Below are 25,368 nucleotides of genomic sequence, written 5' to 3' on the forward strand. Positions count from 1 at the left end.
TCAAAATATCTGAAAATGATTAAATCTAGAAGAATTTTCCAGACAAATAAAAAAAATATTGTATTGTTTTTAGAAATGGGTCGATTGGGAGTTTTCCTCTAAAATAATCTGCCAATAGGGTGACTAGAATTAACATATTTCAAAACAAAAACGAGATGATTTTGCTTGTTTTTAATGAAAAACGCACTTCTTTTCAAAAGGTACACATTTGTAATTAAAGGGTCTATATCGGTACCTCAAAAGTATATATTTAGTACACGGGGCTTTACATTAACACCCGCCAAATGTGGGTTAAATTTAGCTGTGGCGGGTTAGACAGACACCACCACTAGCCACATTGGCTGGTTGAAAATCATTTTTAAATTGAGGTTTTCTTAAAAGCAGAGTTCTATAAGGATGGCCCAGTATGCGTTCAAATACGATCTTAGAATTAGAAAAGCAGCATGACTGATAAAAATAATTGTGTTCGCACAGGCAAAGAAAGCACAGGAATAACGAATGAGAGGACGATCACTAGCGCCAACAGCTGATGTGATGCGCACGACTCTTTAAATGCATGCGCGCTCCCGTTACCTTGCTTGAAGCAACCGTGCCTAGAAACCGACTGGTGTGACCGGTTCTCTTTCACTGAACTACCCTGATCGAAATTAATCAAGTAATTTGAGCATGTCAGAGTCATATTTATGCATATAAAATATATTTTCCCAACAACAAAATTGTGGCTAGTAAAATGGCAAGTGGCTAGTAATGTTGGAGAGCTACTAGCCACAGTGGCTGGTGATCAAAAAAGTTAATATCAGTCATTTAGGATGGTAATTTTAGTCATTTAGGGCAGGACTATCAGTAATTTTAAGGAGGGTTACTGGTCCTGTAGGGCAGGGCTATGAGTCCTTTAGGGCGGGGCTATCAGTCATTTAGGGCAAGACTATCAGTCCTTTAGGGCAGGGCTATCAGTCATTTAGGGCGGGGCTATCAGTCATTTAGGGCGGGACTATCAGTCATTTAGGGCGGGGCTATCAGTCCTTTAGGGCAGGGCTATCAGTCATTTAGGGCGGGACTATCAGTCATTTAGGGCGGGACTATCAGTCCTTTAGGGCGGGGCTATCAGTCCTTTAGGGCGGGGCTATTAGTCATTTAGGGCGGGACTATCAGTCCTTTAGGTGGGGGCTATCAGTGATTTAGGACGGGGCTATCAGTCCTTTAGGTGGGGGCTATCAGTGATTTAGGGTGGGTATATCATTCTTTTAGGGCGGGGCTATCAGTCATTTAGGGCGGGGCTATTAGTCCTTTAGGTGGGGGCTATCAGTGATTTAGGGTGGGTCTATTAGTCTTTTAGGGCGGGCTATCAGTCTTTTAGGGCGGGGCTATCAGTCATTTAGACCCCGTTTACACTAATGTGTTTTAGTTTGAAAACGCATAAGTTTTGCTACGGTTACGCCATCCGTCCACACTACGCCGTATACTTGTTAACTTTTATTTAACAAGTAGTTTATAACTCATTAACTAACAGTTTATTAATGGACTTTTAACTAGTTATAACGGATAGTTATTCTAAAGTCTTACCAAAAAAGGTTATAACCAAATAAGTTTTCCAGAAAATATAGATGTAACCGTTGACCTGTAAATAGAGACTTTGGGAATTCCTGGCTAGAGTATTCACGGGAGTTGTGTTGAAACTCTTCTGCACATTTTTTTTTTTAAGGAGGACTAAAATCCCAGACTAATAAAGATGATCAATTCAACTGAAGAACTCCCCCGCATTCTCTTTGACACCTGTGCATGCTTCACTCTTTACTTTTCCCCAATTACATGCTTCAAGAGAAATCACTTGTCCATCAATGGCCGAGCCTCACCTGTGATGTTGGAGAGCGCTAAAGAGTCCATGGAGTCTCTGATGTTCAGATCAGCTTCTTTAAGTTGATCAGTGATGCATTCTAGCGAGTCATTAAACCACTGCTTATTGTCTTCATGTTTAAAGCTCGCTCCATGCTCCAGGTCCAGATCCTGGAGCTTTCTGCTGCTGGCGGGACCGGGGTGGCTCCCGTACGCAGAGTCTCCTAACCCATCCTGGGACTGAGTCCAGTACATGTCTGCCTTGTATTTCTTACTAGCCAGACTGCTGTTCCCACCACTGCCGGTCTTATTCTTGAGCTCAGAATCCGTCCAGATTGATAGATCAGTCCTGGTGTCCTGAAACATCCCGTGCTCGCCAAATTTGAGCAGGAGTTGTGTCATGTAGTCGTCATGTTCGGCCCATTCCTCGTGGTCTTCCGGAGCCTCCTGATCCTCTCTATTCCTCCAGAAGTGATTATCAGCAAAGTTTAGCTGTGATAGCCGTTTGGACAGGGTGTCATCAGCGTTTCCGGAGAGTCCCGGGAACCTATAGTTGCTTGCGGGTGAAAATAAAAGCGACTGTCGGCACTGGTCTGCGGAACGACTGCTTTTTCCCATCTTCACACTGCGGCGGGACTCACGGGACCTGGCGGACTGGAAGGCAGAATCGGAGGAGTCTGAAGCCTGCACATCTTCTCCCAAACTGCAGGCTTTGGAGCAGTAGATTCTGCCCTGTCTGGGTAGAAACGGACAGCCCAGCAGGGAGCTTTTACACTGAGCGCAGCTGAAACACGCGTCTGTGGCATGCCAGTGAAGGCCGTCATACGTCATCTGGGCATGATCCACACCTACAGCAAAATAAACAGGAGATATTAAAGGCTCGCTTCTTCAACAAGCAGAATGTGGTTTGTGGTAATGATGAGAGACATCAGGGCGCGGGTGCATGAAAACAGAGGTTAAAACGTTCCTTTTTTCCCATATTGGGATGCACATCTAATTGAACGAGTCCTGAAATTAGAAAACAATGTAGGGAGGTGCATGATTTTGTCCTTTGGAAACCAAGTGAGTTGTTGGAAGATGGGCGTTGCTAACAGAGTGGTGAAAGATGGAGGAAAGCAGGGCAGGAACAAGACACTGATAGCCCCGCCCTAAATGAATGATAGCCCCGCCCTAAATGACTGATAGCCCCGCCCTAAATGATTAATAGACCTGCCCTGAAGGACTGATAGTCCCGCCCTAAAAGACTGATAGACCCACCCTCAATCACTGATAGCCCCTACCTAAAGGACTGATAGTCCCGCCCTAAATGACTGATAGCCCCACCCTAAATGACTGATAGCCCCGCCCAAAAGGACTCATAGCCCTGCCCTAAGGAACTGATAGCCCTGCCCTACAGGACCAATAACCCTCCTTAAAATTACTGATAGTCCTGCCCTAAATTATTAATAGTCTATTTTAAATGACTAATAGTCCCACCCTAAATGACTGATAGCCCTGCCCTGAATTACTGTCAGCCCCGCCCTAAATGACTGATAGTCCCACCCTAAAGTGCTGATAGCCCCTTCCTAAAGGACTGATAGCCCCACCCTAAATGACTAATAGACCTGACTTGAAGGACTGATGGCCCAGCCCTTAAAGACTGATAGACCCTCCCTAAAGGACTGTTAGTCCCGCCCTAATTTACTGATAGCCCCGCCCTAAATGACTGATAGTCCCGCCAGTTAAGACTAATGTCAACCCTAAAGGACTGATAGCCCCTCCCTAAAGGACTAATAGCTCCGCCCTAAAAGACTAATAGACCTGACTTGAAGGACTGATGGCCCAGCCCTTAAAGACTGATAGACCCTCCCTAAAGGACTGTTAGTCCCGCCCTAATTTACTGATAGCCCCTCCCTAATAGACTGATAGACCCACCCTAAAGGACCGATAACACCTTTTTAAATGACTGATAGTCTCGCCCTAAATGGCTAATAGCCCCGCCCTAAATAACTAAAAGTCTTGCCCTAAATTACTAATAGCCCCGCCCTAAATAACTAAAAGTCTTGCCCTAAATTACTAATAGCCCCGCCCTTAAGGCATTGATGTATCAGAGGTGAAGACTAAACTTTCAAGCCTTAATGCATTTCTTTATTCCGTTGAACACAAAGAAAGTAGTATTCGTTATGGAACTCAATGGTTACAGGTTTCCAGCATTCTTCAAAATATCTTCTTTAGTGTTCAACAGAATAAAGAAACTCAGAAATGTTTGCAACCTCTTGAGAGAGATTAAATTTTCATTTATGTGTGAACTGTCCCTTTAAGCTCCTTAAGTGGACTCTGGGGTTTTTGTACAGCAGCCCAAGTTTACCGAACGGTTCCCCCAAGTTTGAAACAGAGGTTTTTGAGTCTGATGCTCACCGATGTGCTGTGCGCAGGCCTGGCAGTACTCAGCATACAGCGACTGGAAGCACCCGCAGCAGAACGGCCGTCCGTCCTTCATGATGTAGCGCTGGCCACCCAGAATAACCTCACACTCACTGCAGGAGAAGTGCTTCATGTGCCAGTGCCGGCCTTCTGCTTCTGTGCATTCATCCGCAAATATAATCTGACAGCACAGCGAGAGAGAGAGGAATCAGCAACAGGCAGAAACACTGCAGATGTGTTGATATCCACCTATTACTATGTGCATTCTGGAATATAATATGGATTTGCATGAAGTCATATTTTCTGTCCTTTATTAGATATATAAGACTTAATTTGTTGGTGAAGTTAAAAAGTTCTCATTTTAATCATTCATGCATCAGTTTTAATAATTAGGATCATAGTATATAGGTGGAAGACATTAAAACAAACAAATAAATAAATAAATAAATAAATAAATAAAGATACAATGCATATTAGGACTGATGGGCCCCATGGCTGCTCAGGACCCCATCACTGAACCCGCCCCTGCTAGTGTGTGTTGTTGAAGATCTCCTCTCACCTCATCACAGGAGGAGCAGCGGGGCTTCAGGAGCTCAGCGTGGTGTCGGCCGCAGTGCACTTTCCCATCATGATAGAAGTAAATGAGATCCACCAGGAGCTCCGAGCAGGTGGAGCATGTGAAGCAGGCCGGATGCCAACACTGACCTGCTGCTGCCGCCCGCGACACACACACCGCCATCTCCCCCCCGCCGAGACGCTCTCCACACTGCACACACAGCACATTACACACTAGTACACCAGCATCACACACTACTCTCCTGAACTGCTCCACAGCCGGAAATATGATGGCTCTTATCTGCTTTTCTTTGTCTTTGTTTGAGCTTCTTTGGCAGAATGAGATTAAAGCTCAGCTTGACTTGACATTGCTGATTGTGATGTGACTATTGCAGGTAGATTGTGCAGTCGTAGTTTGATTTTTAAGATCGCGAGTGGTTGTGTGAGCTTTTCACACATGCAATGATTAAGCAAAGTGTAGGGGAATAATAGCTGGATAACACTCATGTAGACGTGCATACACATAACCGTAAGCCTAAACTCAACATAAACAGTAACGCTCCATTCACACGGGGCTTCAGCGTCAGCGCTTGACTGAAGGCGTGTCTGAAGTTGAGGTTGAAGCGATCGTCATAGCAGCGTCAGCCAATGAAATTCAGTCAGCAATAGGCCACTGTCTAGCTGGTGTATTTGCATACAGCGATCTGATTGGCTGACGCTTCCGCGCTTAAAAAGTTGAGCTAGTCCCAACGTCTGCAGCGAGCAACGCCTCTAAAGCGGCGCCGACGGATCCACAATGCAGGTCGGCAACGCCTGACGTCACCCATTCAAAGTGAATGAGAAGCATTGACGCTGACGCCCTGTGTGAATGGGGAGTAAGCATATCCCTTAATTCTGATTGGCTGATTGGAATGTTGTTCCAGGATCAACACAGATCCTCTCTGCGTATCAGGACTCTGCATGGGACATCATCATGCTGTGAGTGTTGGGTCAGTGTGTATATCCACCATCGTGTGTAACCCTGTGTTTCTGTACTCACATGTTCACACGCTGCATGATGTACGGTGCGGGGCAGTATTTTGAGCGTTCCTCGTCCCAGCGCCTCTTTCTTTCTCTGTATGCTGAACATGTGCAGCTCCTTCTTCTCCTCTTCGCTCAGAGACTGGCAGTACCGCACCTGACGGACACATTTACAACACCATTACTGACTAAATATTAGACATCAACTCTCATGCTGGATCTTTGATCGCACTACTGTTCTTTCATCCCTTCATTCATTTTCTTGTCAGCTTAGTCCCTTTATTAATCCGGGGTCGCCACAGCGGAATGAACCGCCAACTTATCCAGCAAGTTTTTACGTAGTGGATGCCCTTCCAGCTGCAACCCATCTCTGGGAAACATCCACACACACACTCTCATACACTACAGACAATTTAGCCTACCCAATTCATCTGTACCGCAAGTCTTTGGACTGTAGGGGAAACTGGAGCACCCAGAGGAAACCCACGTGAAGGCAGGGAGAACATGCAAACTCCACACAGAAACACCAACTGAGCCGAGGTTCGAACCAGTAACCCAGCGAGTGCTGTGAGGCGACAGCACTACCTACTGGCCACTGCTTCCTCAGTTCTTCAGTTTTGATCTTGTTTCTAGTCCAAATATTGAACAGTTCTTAAATCAAGAAGCATTTTCTGGACTAGCAAAAAAATAAATAAAAAGGTTCTGTTTTCAATATAAATTTTTTTTGTTTTTCTTACACTTGTCTCCTTTATTCCTGTTTGTGTAAAGCACTTTGAATTGCCACTGTGTATGAAATGTGCTATAGAAATAAACTTGCCTGGCCTATTTGTTTTTCATACTTTGGAAGTTAATGGTTACAGGTTTCCAACATTCTTCAAAATATCTTCTTTAGTGTTCAACAGAATACAGAAACTGGTTTTGAACAAGAAAAGGAAGCGTAAACGATGAGAGAATTTGCATTTTTGTGTGAACTATCCCTCTTATTAGTGATGGAAAGAAGATATTTTGACAAAAGCTGAAAACCTGTAACCATTGACTTAAATCAGCGGTGTCAAACTCAATTCCTGGAGGGCCGCAGCCCTGCACAGTTTAGTTCCAACCCTGCTCCAACACACTTACCTGTGGGTTTCAAACAAGCCTGAAGGACTCAATTAGTTTGATCAGGTGTGTTTAATTAGGGTTGGAACTGAACTGTGCAGAGCTGCGGCCCTCCAGGAACTGAGTTTGACACCTGTGACTTCAATAGTATTTGTTTTTCCTAGCTATGGAAGTCAATGGTTACAGGTTTCCAGCAAAATATCTTCTTTTAGTGTTCAACAGATGAAATAAACTCATGAAGGTTTAAGACTAAATAGTGAGTAAAACATTTAGGGTGAACTGTCCCTTTAAACAGCAAACGATGTCACTCGCTGACAAACACGAGCTGCATTTACTCTTGGTTGATGCCACAGATAAGAATAAAAGAGCATTTTCTGTGACCAACACAACCTCTGGAGGCGTTCAGACCGCAGGAATCTGAATACTCTTGATACCACACGATAAAGAGCATCATAATGGTCTCATTGTGCAAACTCCCACAGAGAGACGAGGTGACAGACATCTTTCTGTGATGCAGGAATCTAAAACACCCACACCACCGCACACTGGTGTGCTTGACGGGTTATTTTCATGGGCTCTGGGCGGATTTTGGGTCTTAATTTGGCCACAGCTTTCTCTGTGTTTCAGCAAATGGAGGATTTTTTTCAACCTAGGCTTATTCCGCAAATGTAGCCCCGCGGACATTTCTGGAGACCGCGATTGACATGGCTGGAGGTACGTAAGGCAGCATTTCGTTTTTTCGAGCGAACGCTGCGAGGCGGTGTGACGCCGCTCCTCTTCTTCGTGCTCGCCGGCTGACGGCTCACCTCTGGGCTTTCTCACCGCAATCAGTTTGTCCGCTTAGCTCGTAGTGTTACGTCGGCGGAGCGGAGGCCCAGAGGAGGAGGAGCCAGCCGCGGCGACAGCGACTGGGTTCGAGTCCGGTGAAGAGCGGTTCCAGAAATCAGGTAAGATGAAAAACAGAATCCAAAAAATTAAAGTGAACGAGTTTGCGTCAGGGCGAGAATGCGGCGAAACCCGAAAACGCAGTCAAAATCGGACAAGGGCGTTTGCTTTTTTTTATTTCTGGACGACTTTTGAAAAACGTCGATTGAGACAGACGGTCGCTCGACAGCGGCCTCCGACGGCTTTTCATGCGAGAACAACCCAAGAAGCGTTAGAGATGCGAAAAATCGCGCACAGCGGCCTCTTGTGGATTCGCGAAAAACAAAAACGACACAAATACGTGTCGAGACGCATTTCGCGGCCTCCAGAAACGTCTTCCACAATGAGCCTGGGTTGGATTTTTTGCTGAAACATCTTATTTTGACACATATTTTGGGAAAATGGCGACACGTTCACAGCAAGAAGATCAATGATTCGAGTCTTGGCTGGGTCAGTTGGCGTTTCTGTGTGGAGTTTGCATGTTCTCCCCGTGTTGGCATGGGTTTCCTCCGGGTGCTCCGGTTTCCCCCACAGTCCAAACACATGCGCTATAGGGGAACTGATCAACTACACTGGCACTAGTGTATGAGTGTGTGTGTGTGTGTGTGTGTGTGTGTGTGTGTGTGTGTGTGTGTGTGTGAGAATGAGTGTGTATGGGTGTTTCCCAGTACTGGGCTGCAGCTGGAAAAGCATCCGCTGTGTAAAACATATGCTGAAATAGTTGGAGGTTCATTCCGCTGTGGTGACCCCTGATAAATAAAGGGACTAAGCTGATATCAATGCTGTGCAGTGGTGTTCTGAGTGTGTTGTGAAATGTGATGTGTGGGTTTTCTGGTCTGCTGGAGGAACAGTGCAGTGTGTGATGAGGTCTGCTGAAGGTCTGCTCCTCTTCTCTGTGTGCTTTCAGTAAACTCACTTCATTATCGTGAGGAGGCAGCTGGTACAGGAGCTGTTTAATGCGCTGTTTCTCTCCGGGGCTGTTCACATACGGGACTTTATCCTCCGGGAGACATGAGAAATACAGCGCGACCTGAAGATCAGATGGAGAGATGGAGAGTCATTAAAGGCGACAGAGGATTTTTGATTTTGCTTACAACATCACACTGTAAAAATGACTTTCTTAGCTAGAGATTTTGTCCTGTTTCTAGTCCAAATATCTACAAAATCTTAAATCAGTCAGCATTTTCTAGACAAGCATAACAAATAGTGTTGTTTTCAGAAATAATGAGTCAAAATTAAGTGAGTTTTTCCCTTTAAAACAAGCAAAATAATCTAGTGCAGCACATTTATTAGCTCCAAAGTGATTTGACGTGTATTTTTTATGTGTGACCTCATTTGACCTGGGTGGGGCATACAGTAGCTCCTCCCCTTATTAAAAAACAGCCAATACTGTTTAGTTTCTCACAGCTCTGCTAGTGAAAATGGTTGAGCTCAAGCGCATCAAACCAACAGCCAATGAGAAGAAGGGGGCGGGGCATGTCAAATACTGAAAAGCATTTGATTTGTCGAAAGATTTGATGAGAAGTATGAGGTGACGGCAGAAGAACATTGATGCATGAAGGCGGAAGAGACCAACTGCAAGCTTTGGATGTTTATACCAGGTTTATGTATCAGTTGTTGTTGTTGTTTGGAAAATGAATTGTGTAAATATGCATGAAATGATGTTACATCTTTATCTATTTATTCATATTCATGTTTAATTAAATAAATATTAAATTTTGTATTAAGCGTCACAAAAATCACATTTATTCTGAGCTGTTCCTATTAAAAATGATTCAAAATTGTAATTATTTTTGTAATATTCATTCATGTTTAACTAAAAAATAAAAATTTTTGCATGTTTATACCTTCTACATGTGAATTTTGTAGCACACTAGAATTTGTAGCACACTAGATATCCTTAAGACTCACATACTGACACTAACACCTACATTTTAACGTCACATGACCTCTAACTGAAACCTGAGCAGCAGCTCTGCTTTTTACTGTAGTCCATTGTGCTTGATTGACACCGTGACCTCTGTGAGCCTTTATGAGCGCTGGTCGTAACACTCCTGTAGATAAACAGCAGGACCGAGCGGCTCTTTTCCTTCATAAAGAGTCTCCTGCTGTTTTCCAATCACTCTACAGGAATGCCATTTAAAGCTGATGACCGTAAATCACGCTCATCTTAAGCTGATGTTACCTCCAACTCGACCCTCAGGCCCTTGAACAACACGGTTCCTCTTCCTACACACAATCATCACCTATAATATCAGGGCAATTGACTGAACGGCTGCTATAAACGCATTACAGTTTAACACAAAGGCTAAATTATGGGATTTTAAGGCTCTCCAAATTGCTTTAGAGCTTTATCTGCAGAAATGGCTGTGGGTTTTATTTAGGGTTGCTCTTCGAGGTCAGGGGAGTGTGAGACTGAAACCAGCATCACAACATGCTTTCTGTAACCGCAAACACTGCAGTGATATGAAATGCAATCAACATCATATTTAATGGTGCAGTTTAAGAGCCTCAGTGATAAAAACAAAACTCATACTGACATTTAATGGTTAGATGCATACAAATATACACAGAAAAAATCATAAAAACAAGACAATTACATTAAAGAAATTATGTTGGGAAGAGGGATCATTTGTAATTTTTGCATGACAAATTGTATATATTAAACAGATATCTGTAATCTGTATAATAATCAATTCAACTTTCTATTTATGTGCATTTCTCCAGTGCTTTTACAATGTAAATTGTGTCAAAGCAGCTAAACTTAGAAGTTCTGGTAAATTGAAACTGCGTCAGTCCATTTTTCAGAGTAAAAATTTAGTTTAGTTAAATTTCACTGCTGATATGATATAATATAATATAATATAATATAATATAATATAATATAATATAATATAATATAATATAATATAAAATAATATAATATAATATAATATAATATAAAATAATAAACTATAATCTTAAATAATATAAAATAATAAAATATAATATAACATAATATAATATAATATAATATAATATAATATAATATAATATAATATAATATAATATAATATAATATAATATAATATAATATAATATAATATAAAATAAAATAAAACAAAATAATTAACTATAATCTAAAATAATATAACATAATATAAAATAATAAAATAAAATTTAATATAATATAATACAATATAATTTATTATAATATAATATAATATAAAATAAAATAATAAACTATAATCTAAAATAATATAATATAAAATATAATATAATATAATATCAAATAATATAATAGAATTTATTATAACATAATATAATATAATATAACATAAAATAAAATAATATAATATAAAATCATAAAATATAATATAATATAATATAATATAATATAATATAATATAATATAATATAATATAATATAATATAATATAATATAATATAACATAAAATAAAATAATATAAAATAATAAAATATAATATAAAATTAAATTAAATTAAATATTTAACAAATATACAAATTTAATAAACAGTGCTTTAAATGGTTTTCTAACAACAGTCTAACAGTATTAAGGTAGATTAAATAATCTAATATAAAATAACACTATATACAATATTCACAATTTAAAGTGGATTAAAAACGTCCCTCAAAGTTACCCTGAAACACTTGACTTTTTTTGGTCCACTTAAAATGTTGATTGGAGTAATCGACTATGTAGAAATAATTACCTACAAATAATCTTTGTTTAAGCAATGAAGTTGATCATTTCTAGTGTCTAAGGGATTTAAATTAGCTTGAGATGCTACACTGCTTCTCTTGCTTCGAGTTTTAGTTTTGTTTCTAGTCCAAATATCTACAAATTCTTAAAATAAGAAGCATTTTCTAAACAAGCGAAACAACTTATTACGGTGTCTATTCCCAAAATATGCTCATAATGCTGATTTTTCTAATTATTTGCTCACATGTGAATTTTTTATTATTTTTAAATATTTCCCAAATAATGTTGAACAGATTCGGGAATTTTTTCACAGTGTGTCTGATAATATTTTTTCTTTTGGAGAAAGTCTTATTTATTTTATTTGGGCTAGAATAAAAGCAGTTTTTAATAGTTTTTAACTCATTTTAAGCTCAATGTTGTTGGCCCCTTCAGCAATATTAGTGTTGGATTGTCTCCAGAACAAACCACTGTTATACAATAACTTGCCTAATTACCCTAACTTTACCCTAATTACCCTAGTGAAGCCTTTACATGTCACTGTAAGCTGAACGCTAGTGTCTTGAAGAATATCTAGTCTAATATTATGTGCTCTCATCATGACAAAGAGAAAAGAAACCAGTTATTAGAAAACTATTGTGATTGGAGATGTGTTGAAATGTGTTCCCTCCCTCTGCCATCTATATTTTTATTCTGAAATGTATAAGCAGTTCTTTAAATATGAATAAATTTAATATTAAAATAAAAATCCAGGCATCAGAGCTCCACCTTCGCCAGGAAAATAAATATATAAACAAATAAAGTAGTGTCTGCGAGTTTGGCTGTTAGCAAGCCGTTGTTCCTGATGTTTGCGAGGCTTTGGTCTGGCAGCTCGAGATAATGACTTGCAGATTTTCCATCAAGTCGTTTGTAAATAAAAAGCAGCATTTCCTGTTTCCCGAATGCCTGTGGGAAACTTCCTCCAGTGTTGAACAGAAATCTCTGACAGCACGACTGACCAACAGCTCGGGATTTTAATAAACATCACATCTGGAGAATTTACTGCGTAACAGCGAGTGCATTGTGTGGAAATATCTGGACGTGCGTGACACTATTCAGTCCACACAGAAGAGCCTCTGAAGCTGGTTATATTGGTATTAGACTGCAGTTTTCCTCCTGAGAGTCATGTGGGGTTTTATTGTTTTCTCTAGTAAATGATAAAGTAATATAAACACAGATTATAGATTAATATCAGTGAGCCTATCACATGTGAAAACTGAACATATACAGGGGTTAAAATGAAAAACAAGTAAATTAATGTATATGTTAATACATTACAAATAAATGAACAATTCTGCGTAATTTCGCTACATTTGTTTTGGTTTCGTGAGTCATTTTAACTATTTACGTGCGCACTTGTGTATTGTTGATAAAACCGCACAGGTAAGTGTTAAATATTCGACATTCAATATTCAAATATTCGACATACAATATTCAAACATTCGACAGTCAATATTCAAATATTCGACATTCAATATTCAAATATTCGACATACAATATTCAAACATTCGACAGTCAATATTCAAATATTCGACATTCAATATTCAAATATTCGACATTCAATATTCAAATATTCGACATTCAATATTCAAATATTCGACATTCAATATTCAAATATTCGACATTCAATATTCAAATATTCGACATTCAATATTCAAATATTCGACATTCAACATTTAAATTATTTTAAATCAACAATAGTTCTTTTTAATTTGATATTTATATGATTGTGCTTGTTAAAAATATTGTATCGGTGCACTTTATCATTTTGTACAATTTTATTTGCCCTCAAAACCTTTTATCAAACACCATAACCTTCCCTTGTCCTCAGAACGACATTGCTTCACTTCTGGTCACATGGAATGCTTTCAGGGCAGGGCTATGAGTCATTTTGGGCAGGGCCATCCATCCTTTAAGGCGTAGTTATCATTCTTTCAGGACTGGACCATTAGATCTTTAGGGCTGGACTTTTACTCATGAAGGGCAGGGCTATCAATCTAATTGGGCGATTTTATTATTCATTTAGGGCGGTGCTATCAGCTCTTTTGGGTTGGGTTATCTTTCCTTTAGAGCTGGAATATTACACCTTCAGGGTGGGACTTTTAGTCATTTAAGGTGGGGCCATGAATCTATATGGGTGAAATTATTATTCATTTAGGGCGGGTCTATCAGTCTTTAGGGCAGGGCTATTAGTCAATTAGGGTGGGGTTAATACTGATTAAGGGCTGAACTATTAGACCTTTAAGGTGGGACTTTTAGTAATTTAGGGTGGGTCTATCAGTCTTTAGGGCGAGACTTTTGGTCATTTAGGGTGGGGTTATCATTGTATTTAGGCAGATTTATTAAAACTTTTAGGGCGGGGCTATCATTCTATTTTGGAGAGTTTATTATTTAATTAGGGTGGGGCCATCAGTCCTTTTGGGCGGGGTTATCATTCCTTTAGGGCTGGACTATTAGAGTTTTAGGGCAGGACTTTTAGTCATTTAGGGCGGGGCTATCAGTCGTTTAGGGCGGGTCTATCATTCCTTTGGGCGGGGCTATCAGTGGGTGTCTCATCAAAAAAATCCCTGATCCATTTAGGCAGAAGTGAAAAACTGCCAGCTGTAGATGCTTATATCTTCTAAATGTGAATGTTGTTTGTTTTGGAGCACACTATAGATATATATCCTAACGTTCTGATTCTATCATCTAAAACACTTTACTGTAATTTCCCGGGAGCTTTACTAAAGCCATACCTGCTCTGGTCTGAGTCCGGGCGGCACCCAGGCGTACTCCTCCAGAGCGCAGCCGGAGTCGTCATCTGACGTGGAGCTGCGCTGGAAACCCAAGGTGAGTTTGTTGACCTTTGACCCCATGTGGAGCCCGCCACGATTCTCCAGCTCCATCACTAACACCCCCTGCAGATCGGAGGAGGAACAGCAGGTCACAAAACCACACAATACCACCAGCACACACTTACAATTACAGTATGACAATAAAAATGCTAAGTAACTGTTATATTTATAGCTTTTATAGTCATAAAGTAAAATAACTACTCCGACTTTTATATAAAGTGTTCAGCTTTAAGAACAAAATAGCTATGATGCTCAGCGCTGCCACTCCAGCTTTCAGTTCACAACAAAAAGGTCAGAAGACAGTTTGTTTTGTTTTAGTACAAGTTTCCAGTCATCATTATTTGCTGCTAAGAGGAAAAGACAGAAGACATTGGGAACATGTGCTCAGGGATACATTTCTGAGAACCAAGAAATGTGAGCTGGCAGGTACGTATGACTGCATTTAGTGTGTAAAACAAACACTAGGTGGCGACACGGCTGACCGAATACTTCAGTATGGACGGCTTTTCAAGAGGGAATGGTTCAGTGGATTTATGAAAAACGGCACATATGAGAAAACATGTCCCAGTAGAGATTGCCAGAAATGCACACAGCGCCCTCTGGTGTTAGCAAAATTAATGATTTGGTTTGTATCACAGATCTGGTGACATTTTTTGGTTTAATTTGGTTTACATTGTCCAAGAAGCTCTATTGTAACACTAAACAATATCATACATCAGCATTAAAATAACAGGTTACTTAAAAAGCACAATTAAAAACAACTCAAGTCAACCAATGTGCTTTACAATAGCTAAAAACCACAAACAACATAATAATCAACATTATAATTTAAGGCTACAATATCAAAGAACTGAAAGAATAAAGCAGTTTAATTCTAGTAAGCGACAATATATTTTAATAAATAACGTGTATTTCTAATACAGCAAAAGGGGAAGTGTTGTAATTTAGGCTGCTATCATATACAGCATTCTTTACAAATGTTTACTTTCACTTTAAACTCCGATTAGCCGACTGATAAAGATGTCAAATCATAAAAATGTTAAAAAATAAATGTAAACTGATTGATACACACATATTTAGAGCTTCCCCCAACACCCCCCCCGCCCCAAATCACCTCAGCCGTACCAGTAATGTATTTGAGATTGTCAAAACTGTACACAGCGCCCTCTAGTGGAGTTATGACAAATGCATTCATCAAAACATTTCAGTGTTCTCCAACATGTAGCCCAGGGCACGTATCTCGAATGAGTCTGTATTAAATGAAACACCCCCTCTAAGACACTCAGTATTGTGATGAGAACAGAAACTAGAGTAAACCAGCGTCCCAAACATTTGAGCTGGAGGTGGAGGCCTGTTAAAGAGATCGAGCTCATAAAAGCGTGGCAGTTTTATTGTTAGTGCTATTGTGCGGAGTTCTGCCGTGATGTGGTCGGACATTCCCTCCAGAACTTCCACATCCCAACTCTTTTACAGTCTATTTACTTTAATGTGTTTTCCTGACTCATCAGCATTTCTGCTCTTTTCCATCTCCTCCTACTGGGAGCTTCTTCACAGAGCTCATACGGTGCTGGAGATCCGGAGAAGTGCTTCAATTTGAACATCACATTTGCAAAGTTTGGAAAGTGCTTCGGTTTCTGCATATGAAGTGTGCTGTTGTCATGATGAGCCATCCTGCTAAACACTTAAAGATTTTGGCTTTTGCATAAAATGAATGCCGGGATATGAAGAGTGAACGGATTACATTAGATCAGATCAGTAACTGTTACATAAAAATATGCTGTCACAATATTTTCTTGTATTATGTGCACTATAATCTATCCATCCCTCCCTCCCTCCCTCCCTCCATCCATCCCTCCCTCCCTCCCTCCCTCCCTCCCTCCCTCCCTCCCTCCCTCCATCCATCCATCCATCTATCTATCTATCTATCTATCTATCTATCTATCTATCTATCTATCTATCTATCTATCTATCTATCTATCTATCCGTCTATACATCTATATATCTATATATCTATCCGTCAGTCAGTCCGTCCATCTATCTGTTCGTCCGTCTATCTATCCATCCATCCATCCATCCATCCATCCATCCATCCATCCATCCATCCATCTATCTATATATCTATCTATCTATCTATCTATCTATCTATCTATCTATCTATCTATCTATCTATCTATCTATCTATCTATCTATCTATCTATCTATCTATCTATCATTCCATCCATCCATCCATCCATCCATCCATCCATCCATAAATCCATCCATCCATCCATCTATCTATCTATCTATCTATCTATCTATCTATCTATCTATCTATCTATCTATCTATCTATCTATCTATCTATCTATCTATCTATCTATCTATCTATCTATCATTCCATCCATCTATCTATCTATCTATCTATCTATCTATCTATCTATCTATCTATCTATCTATCTATCTATCTATCTATCTATCTATCTATCTATCTATCTATCTATCTATCTATCTATCTATCTATCTATCTATCTATCTATCTATCCGTCTATACATCTATATATCTATCTATCCGTCAGTCCGTCCGTCCATCTATCTGTTCGTCCGTCTATCTATCCATCCATCCATCCATCCATCCATCCATCCATCCATCCATCCATCTATCTATCTATCTATCTATCTATCTATCTATCTATCTATCTATCTATCTATCTATCTATCTATCTATCTATCTATCTATCTATCCATCCATCCATCTATCTATCCGTCTATACATCTATCTATCTATCCGTCCGTCCGTCCATCTATCCATCTATCTGTTTGTCAATCTGTCTATCTGTCCATCCATCTGTCTATCCGTCCATCTGTCCGTCCGTCCGTGTGTGTGTGTGTGTATGAATAAGTGTGTATGGGTGTTTCCTAGAACTGGGTTGCGGTTTGAAGGGCATCCGCTGCATAAAACATATGCTGAAATAGATGGCGCTACATTCTGCTGTGGCGTCCCCTAATAAATAAGGGACTAAAGCGAATGAAAATGAATGAATGAATTTATTTATAGTATGTATATATATATATATTGATTGTATGCACAATAATGTCTTTTGTTTAATAGCATTTACATCGTGGTGTCACAAATTATATTGCTTACAGTAATATTTTTTCACATTTATATGAGCAATATAATAGACACCATTTTACCAGGATAATAACATGATTATCATCACCACGAAGTCACAATCTTAATAAATTCGAAGTTTGCGATCTGCATTTTATTTACAGTTAGATTTCTATGTCAAAGCTGTCATCAATAGCATTTCTCAACATTCTGTAATGTTTTTAATATTGTATTAATATTTATTGTCTGTAGTATAGTTCAGTATAGTACAATTCTACACTGCGAAAAAAGCTTTTGTACTTAGTTTCAAAAGTTTAAATATCTAAAAACTCTTCAATCAAGAAGCATTTTAGTACAAATACAGCTATATTGTTAAGTATTGTTTTTAAAATTATACGTTTTATTTAAATCAAGCCAAATAATCTAGTTTTTGCATTGAAATAAGAATATTTTACTATATATAGATCAATATGTTGAGCTTGTCTAGTAAATGCTTTTTACTTTAAGAATTTGTTGATATTAGGACTAGAAACAAGACAAAACTGAATGTAAGAAAAGCATTTTTTACCGTTTTATCATGTTTATTACATGATTATTTTACATAAAGTGAGCTTCAGCTTAACACAAGCTAAATAATCTGCCAATGAGGGGTGAATCAAATAATGTAATTTCAAAGTGAAAAACAAGATTCTTCTGCTTGTTTTAAGGAGAAACTCTCTTCATTTTGGCTCATTATTGCTGAAAACAACACTATACTTTGTGCTTGTGTAGAAAATGCTGACTGATTTAAGAGTTTGTATATATTTGGATTGTAGAAAGCAGACTAAAACTCTATTTTTGTTGCAGTGTGTGTCTTTTCTCATAAAGAAACTCTCCTGTGTTCTTCTCTGTTGTTTCTTTGAAGTCATTGAAGACACAAAGCATAACAAAGCCATATGGTAATGCTTGAATGCGTGTCTTTCTCTCTGTGTGTGTGTGTGTGTGTGTGTGTGTTTTAGAAGCTGCCGCGCCGCATCACGTCCTGCTGAGTGACGCATCATTTGACGCTTTGATCTTCAGGAATGAAAACAGGTGAGACGGAGGATCCGACAGGTGTGAGTTCTTTACACTGATACACACTCAAACAGTGTCCAGGACAATCCCACACTGTCAAAAACACCCTTATTTAGCACTTTTACCTGTTTGAGTTTCATGTTTTTATGTTTCCTACTTTATGTGCATTATGGGGTCTTATTCTTTCCTTAAACATCTTTTAACCATGAAAAGTTTCTATAAAGTGACTTTCATTGTCATGTGTAATAGTGTGCAGTGCTGGATTGTGTGTGTTGGTTGTAATAAACTGCAGCACATTTTCTGTAATTGTACACACTTATTCCTCTAGATTTGATCTCTTATACATTATTTTATAATTCTAAATGACTAAAATGTCACTAAAATAACTCTGTTAAACCGTAGAGTTGAATTTTCAACATCTAAAGTGGACAGAGCAGAGATCCACTTCTCATAATGCAATTCACAACCACAAAATGAAGTGAGTTTTTCCTTAAAACAAGCTCAATAATCTGCCAATAGGGTAATTAATTTAGATTTTGCTTTTAAATAAGAGTATTTCTTTACCTCATTGGCAGATTATTTAGCTTGCTTGCAGAAAAAAAAACTCTTGGTAAGAATGAATTCATTTTATTTGATTTCACTGTGTGAATTTAGACTCCTGGACAAACCCAAACCTTTATGAGTTTCTTCATTCTGTGGAACACAAAAGAAGATATTTCGAAGAATGTTGGAACCCTGTAACCTTCCATAGTAAGAAAAACTAATAGAATGGAAGTCAATGGTTACAGGTTTTCAGCTTTCTTCAAAATATCTCCTTTTCAACACAAATATGTAAATTCTGTCATCATTTACTCTCCCTACTTGATCAAAACCTGAGTTTCTTTCTTCTGTTAAAAAACAAAAGACTATATTTTGAGGAATGTTTAAAACTGGTAACCATTGACTTCCATAGTAGTCATTGGTTCCCAGTTTTCAGCATACTTCAAATTATCTTCTTTAGTTTTCAACAGAAGTACGAAACTCTTAAATGTTTGGAAACTCTTGAGGGAGAATAAACAGTGAGTAAATTATTTTTTGAGGTGAACCACCCTTTAAAGTTAAAAATATGGAAAACTCTGCAGTTCAAAGCAAATTAAAGTGAGAGTTCACTCAAAAATGTAAATGTCTACATTATTTACTCATTCATCACGATAAAAAGATCATTTGAAGAATGCAGAAAACCGGTAACCATTGACTTTAATGAGAATGAGCACTGTGCTGTAGCCCACAGATCACACTATTGTGTTTCTTTTCTTTTTCATTCTTTTATAACCTGTTTTAACACATTTTAATTTGTTTAAAATCATTTTTATTATTGTCTTATACTTGTCTCTTTTATTCCTGTTTGTGTAAAGCACTTTGAATTGCCACTGTGCATGAAATGTGTTATAGAAATAATACATAAACCTGCCTTGCCTATTTGTTTTTCCTACAATGGAAATCAATGGTTACCGATTTTCAACATTCTTCAAAATATCTTCTTTAGTGTTCAACAGAAGATGGAAACTCATAGATGTTTGAGACGAGCGACAGATGAGTAAATGATGACAGAACCTTCATTTCTGTGTGAACTGTCCCTTTAGTTCTTCCTCTCGGTGGTGTAAACTCCATCAGGATCTGATATTTTGAGGAAGTTGCTGACACAGGAAAAGCGGCAACACCCTTATTACCAAACAGTCTCCTTAAGTATGCTAATTTCTGCTTTAGATGCCATCAGCATCACTTCCTGAGGCTCAGATCTAATCAACATCCAGAGCAGAAACACACGGCACTAATACTCTGGGCCAAACCGAGATGCTTTTAATGTAGCATTCATTCATTTTCTTTTCAGCTTAGTCCCTTTATTAATCAGGGGTCGCCACAGCGGAATGAACCGCCAACTTATCCAGCATATGTTTTACCTAGCGGATGCCCTTCCAGCTGCAACACTTCAATGGGAAACATCCATTCATTCTTACATGCACACTCATACACTACAGACAATTTAGCCTACCCAGTTCCCCTATAGCGCATGTGTCTGTGGGGAAAACCGGAGCACCTGGAGGAAACCCACGCCAACACGGGGAGAACATGCAAACTCCACACGGAAACATCAACTGACTCAGCCGAGGCTCGAACCAGCGACCTTCTTGCTGTGAGGTGATTGTGCTACCCCCTGTCACACAGTAACGCCCTGCTTTTAATCTATGTTTAAATGAAAATAATTTGATCATGGAAACTCCTGTTACGCTAATTACTCTTAATGTCTGTTTTCTGGAAAGCATTGTAAAATGGATGATATACTTTTCCCCTCTTATTTTTCGAGGGAATGTATGGAAGAAAAACAGCTAAACTATAAGCTTTGTGGGTTTTTTTAAATAGCAAAAATCACTAAACTAAGACAAAAACACGTGTCTTATTGATCTTGATGGTCAACAAATAATACTTTAAACTAAAGCCACAATAATACTGATATGAAATAACATGCACATGCAAGTTTTTAAACAGTATAAATAAATAATAATACAATTATAATAAATAAATAATAATAATATAATAATAAATAATTAAATAAATAAAAATAATAATAAAATATATAGCCCCAATCAAACAATTTAGCAATTTTGTTCAAAAGTTTTCAGGGCACCACACCCTCAATATGACATGCAGGAATACATTTAATCCAATAATACACGGCGCCTAGACTGCAGCTCTGCACAGGACGTTTGGCCAGAGGAGGAACGGTGAAGCCCAACTGAGCCTGGTTTCTCTCCAGGTTTCTCTCCTTCACTTTGGTCAATTGGTGATGTTTGTTCCTCCACTGTCGCCACTGGCTTGCTTAGTTTGGGACCTGTGGAGCTGTGCATGGATGGATTTGCTCTTCAGTGTTTGGACTCTCATCAGTGAATATTAAACCACACTGAGCTAAACTGAACTTCAGCTCTGTACACTGGACTGAGACAGCTTCAGTTTACTACAACTTCTGTGTTCAGCTAACCCTAACCCTAACCCACACAACCTACACTGTAAAAGGTCTATAACAACAAAGATGAATTGAATTTATTTAGCTTAAAAGTTTTCACCCCCCCTTAAACTGACATGCTATTATGCATTTACAGTGCTCAAAAGTTTTCACCCCCCTGAAAAATGACGTGCAATAATGCACTTCAGGATAAGAATACGTAACCCAATCAACCGATTTAGCAATTTCACTTAAAAGTTTCATCTCCAAATTGACATGCAATAACATATTTATTTAGTTTAAAAGTTTCCACCCCCCTCTGAAAACTGACATCCATAATGCATTTATTTATCTTGAAAATCCCCCCCTCAAAGAAGAGACATGCAATGATGTATTTACTTTTGCTTAGAGTATACCTTCATAATCAAAATATGTAAACCCAAGTAATCAATTCAGCAATTTTGCTTTTAAACTTTTCAGCCTCCCAAAACTGACATGCAATAACACATTTATTCTGCTTAAAAGTTTTCACCCCCCTAAAACTGTCATTGAATATATTTTTGCTCAAAAGTTTTCACCCCTGCAAATGACATGCAATAGTACAATTATTTTGCTTACTGGTTTTCACCCACCCAAAACCGACATGCAATAATGAAGTTTGCTTAAAAGTTTTCACCCCCTCCCAAAATAACGGACATGCAATTATACATTTATCTTCAGTCCACCCTAAAAAGTGACATGCAACACATTTATTCTGCTTAAAAGTTTTCACCCCCCTAAAACAGTCATTGAATATATTTTGTTCAAAAGTTTTCACCCCCCACACTGACATGCAATAATACATTTATTTTGCTGACATGCAATGCACTGACATATGATGCAATTTGCTTAAGTTTTCACCCCCCAAAAAAAGAAACTGACATGCAATAATACATTTATTAATCTTAAAATCCCCCCTCCCAAAAAAAGAGGCATGCAATAATGCATTTACTTTGCTTAAAGTATAATTTCATAATTAATATATGTAACCCCAAATATCCAATTTAGAAATTTAGCTTAAAAGTTTTCACCCCCCGAAAACTGACAGACATGCAATAATGCATTTATTCGACTTAAAAGTGGACTTCCTGAGTCTCCAGATCTAATCAGCATCCCCAGCAGAAAGCCAGCGCATTAATGTTTCATCAGAAATAAACAGCTATTTTCCGAGTGAGTGGCTGCGAGTGAATGGCAGGGCAGTTCCTGTGTGCTGTGGCCCTGAAAACGCCCTGCAGCCCGAGTGTTTAACAGCCCACGCTCGCTCGTGTACAGCTGCTTGTTAACATGACTTTGGAGGTCTGAGATGCATATCTGTGAGCTCCACCCGCGGGACGCCTGAATGGGGCTCTGCGGGGGGCGGGTTTGGGTGGAGAGGACCCCGGGTGATCACACAAGGCTAAGTGCTGGACACTCATATGCTAATGGACCCTCAGAATAGCGAAGAGTTCCTTTATCAAGACTGCGTGGGTGTAAATGCATGTTAAGCGCCTTTATTTTAACATCAGATCCTGCATAACGCGACTGATCAAAATCATACCACTGATAAACTCAATGCAAAGCTGATGGAGTCATTAGCACGTGTGTCCTGAGGATACAGCGGGTCGAGACCCAGACAATTACACCTTCCTCAACGGCTCATTTCCACAAGTTTACTTCAGAGGAGACATGAGAGAGTGAAACGTTCTCACAGAAACACCACTGTAAATAAGAGATTAGTTGACTTTACTTTAAAAAAGTGAGTAGACCCGATGGTTTTAAAGTGATTATCTGACTTGTGATGTGATCTGTTGAACACTTTTTTGTGAAAGTGAGTAAACCTGTTAATGGTAAAGTCAATGGTTGACTTCTGAAGCGACTGCTTGACTGCTTTTTGAAAATGTGAGTAAAACTTTTAAAAGCGATTAAATGACCTTACTTTAAAAAGCGAGTAAACCCAGTGCTAATAAAGCAATTACTTCACTTTTAAGGTGATTAGTGGACTTTTAAAGAGATTAGTGGATATTCGTTTTTAATAAGAGAGTCGAAGTGATTAGTTGAATTTTAAAGTGATCGGTTAAGTAAAAATTGAGTAAGCCCATTGGTTTAAAGCAATCAATTGACTTTTAAACACTTTTAGATTATTTCCAATGTAAAGCTATTGGGTGACTTTTAAAGCATTTGGTTAAACTTTAAAAACAATTGGTCGACTTTTAAAGGTGATTAAACTTTTAAAAGGGATTGGTTGACTTTTAAAGGTGATTTGGTTGACTTTTAAGGGTGTTTGGTTTACTTAAAAACAATTGGTTGACTTTTAAAGGTGATTGGTCGACTTTTAAAGCTGATTGGTCGAATTTTAAAGATGATTGGTCGACATTTAAAGGTGATTGGTCAACATTTAAAGGTGATTGGTTGACTTTTAAAGGTGATTGGTTGAATTTTAAGGGTGTTTGGTTTACTTAAAAACAATTGGTTGACTTTTAAAGGTGATTGGTCGACTTTTAAAGCTGATTGGTCGAATTTTAAAGATGATTGGTCGACATTTAAAGGTGATTGGTCAACATTTAAAGGTGATTGGTTGACTTTTAAAGGTGATTGGTTGAATTTTAAGGGTGTTTGGTTTACTTAAAAACAATTGGTTGACCTTTAAAGGTGATTGGTTGACTTTTAAAACCATTGGTTGACTTTCAGGGTGATTGGTTGAATTTTAAAGGTGATTGGTTGATTTTAAAGGTGTTTGGTTGACTTGATAGGTTAAGTTTCAACATGTTTGGTTGACTTTTAAAACTATTGATTATCATTTAAAGTGATTGGTTGACTTTCAGAAAGTGTTTGGTTGTCTTTTAAAGCATTTGGTTAAATTTAAAAACAATTGCTTACCTTTTAAAGGGGATTGGTTGAATGTTTAAGCTATTGGTTGACTTTTAAACATGACTGATTGTCTTTAAAATTGATTGGTTAAGTTTCAAAGTGTTTGGCTGACTTTAAAAACAATTGGTTGACTTTTAAAGGTGATTGGTTGAATTTTAAAGGTGATTGGTTGACTTTTAAAAACAATTGGTTGACTTTAAAAGTACTTGGTTGAGTTTTAAAACAATTAGTTGAATTTTAAAGGTATTGGCTGTATGTAGGTATCGACTTTTAAATTGATAGGTAGATTGATAAGTTTAAACTTGCTTGGTTGACTTTTAAAACCATTGTTTGGCATTTAAAGTGATTGGTTGACTTTCAGAAAGTGTTTGGTTGTCTTTTAAAGCATTTGGTTTACTTTTAAAACAATTGGTTGAATTTTAAAGCTATTGGTTGGCTTTTTAAGGTGATTGTTTGACTTTTAAATTGATTGGTTAAGTTTCAAAGTGTTTGGCTGACTTTAAAAACAATTGGTTTACTTTAAAAGTGATCGGTCAACCTTTAAAACCAATGGTTGGCTTTTAAAGTGTTGGGTTGTCTTGAAACAATTGTTTGACTTTTAAAGCTATTGGTTGTCTTTGATTTAGGAGCAGTAAATTAACTCAGTTTTTCAAACACTTAGTTGACTTATTATTATTTTTTTAGAGAATAAACCCACTGCTTTTAAAACAAGTAGTTGACTTTTAAAGTGCTTAATTGACCTTTAAAGCATTTAGTTAATTTTTAGAGTGATTAATTTGCTTTTTTAATGATTAATTGACTTTACTCAAAAAACTGATGAAAATAATTAGGTTATGAAACCGTGATCTGAATTCTAATTCACAATCCGTTTACTCACTTTTTCTACAAGTAAAGTAACTACAGTGCTCGTGTTAATGGAGTTAAACCAGATTCAGTCCACAGTTCGGCCAAAA

General features: G+C 38.2%; 1 protein-coding gene across 4 annotated transcripts in view; it reads right to left on the reverse strand.

Annotated features, from left to right (window-relative positions):
- prickle1a (prickle homolog 1a) overlaps positions 1 to 25,368 on the reverse strand; it is a 52,003-nt gene that overhangs the window by 4,033 nt on the left and 22,602 nt on the right. For all 4 annotated transcript variants that reach the window (XM_087310474.1, XM_087310472.1, XM_087310473.1 and 1 more), the window contains 6 exon segments: positions 14,309 to 14,470; positions 8,750 to 8,863; positions 5,831 to 5,968; positions 4,796 to 5,002; positions 4,231 to 4,417; positions 1,854 to 2,681 (listed from right to left, as the gene is read on the reverse strand). In XM_087310474.1, the coding sequence (XP_087166600.1) occupies positions 1,854 to 2,681; positions 4,231 to 4,417; positions 4,796 to 5,002; positions 5,831 to 5,968; positions 8,750 to 8,863; positions 14,309 to 14,458 (1,624 nt within the window). In that variant the 5' untranslated portion in view covers positions 14,459 to 14,470.

This window comes from Danio rerio, chromosome 25 (genome assembly GCF_052040795.2).
Source record: "Danio rerio strain M-AB ecotype USA chromosome 25, GRCz13ab, whole genome shotgun sequence".
NCBI lineage: Eukaryota > Metazoa > Chordata > Actinopteri > Cypriniformes > Danionidae > Danio > Danio rerio.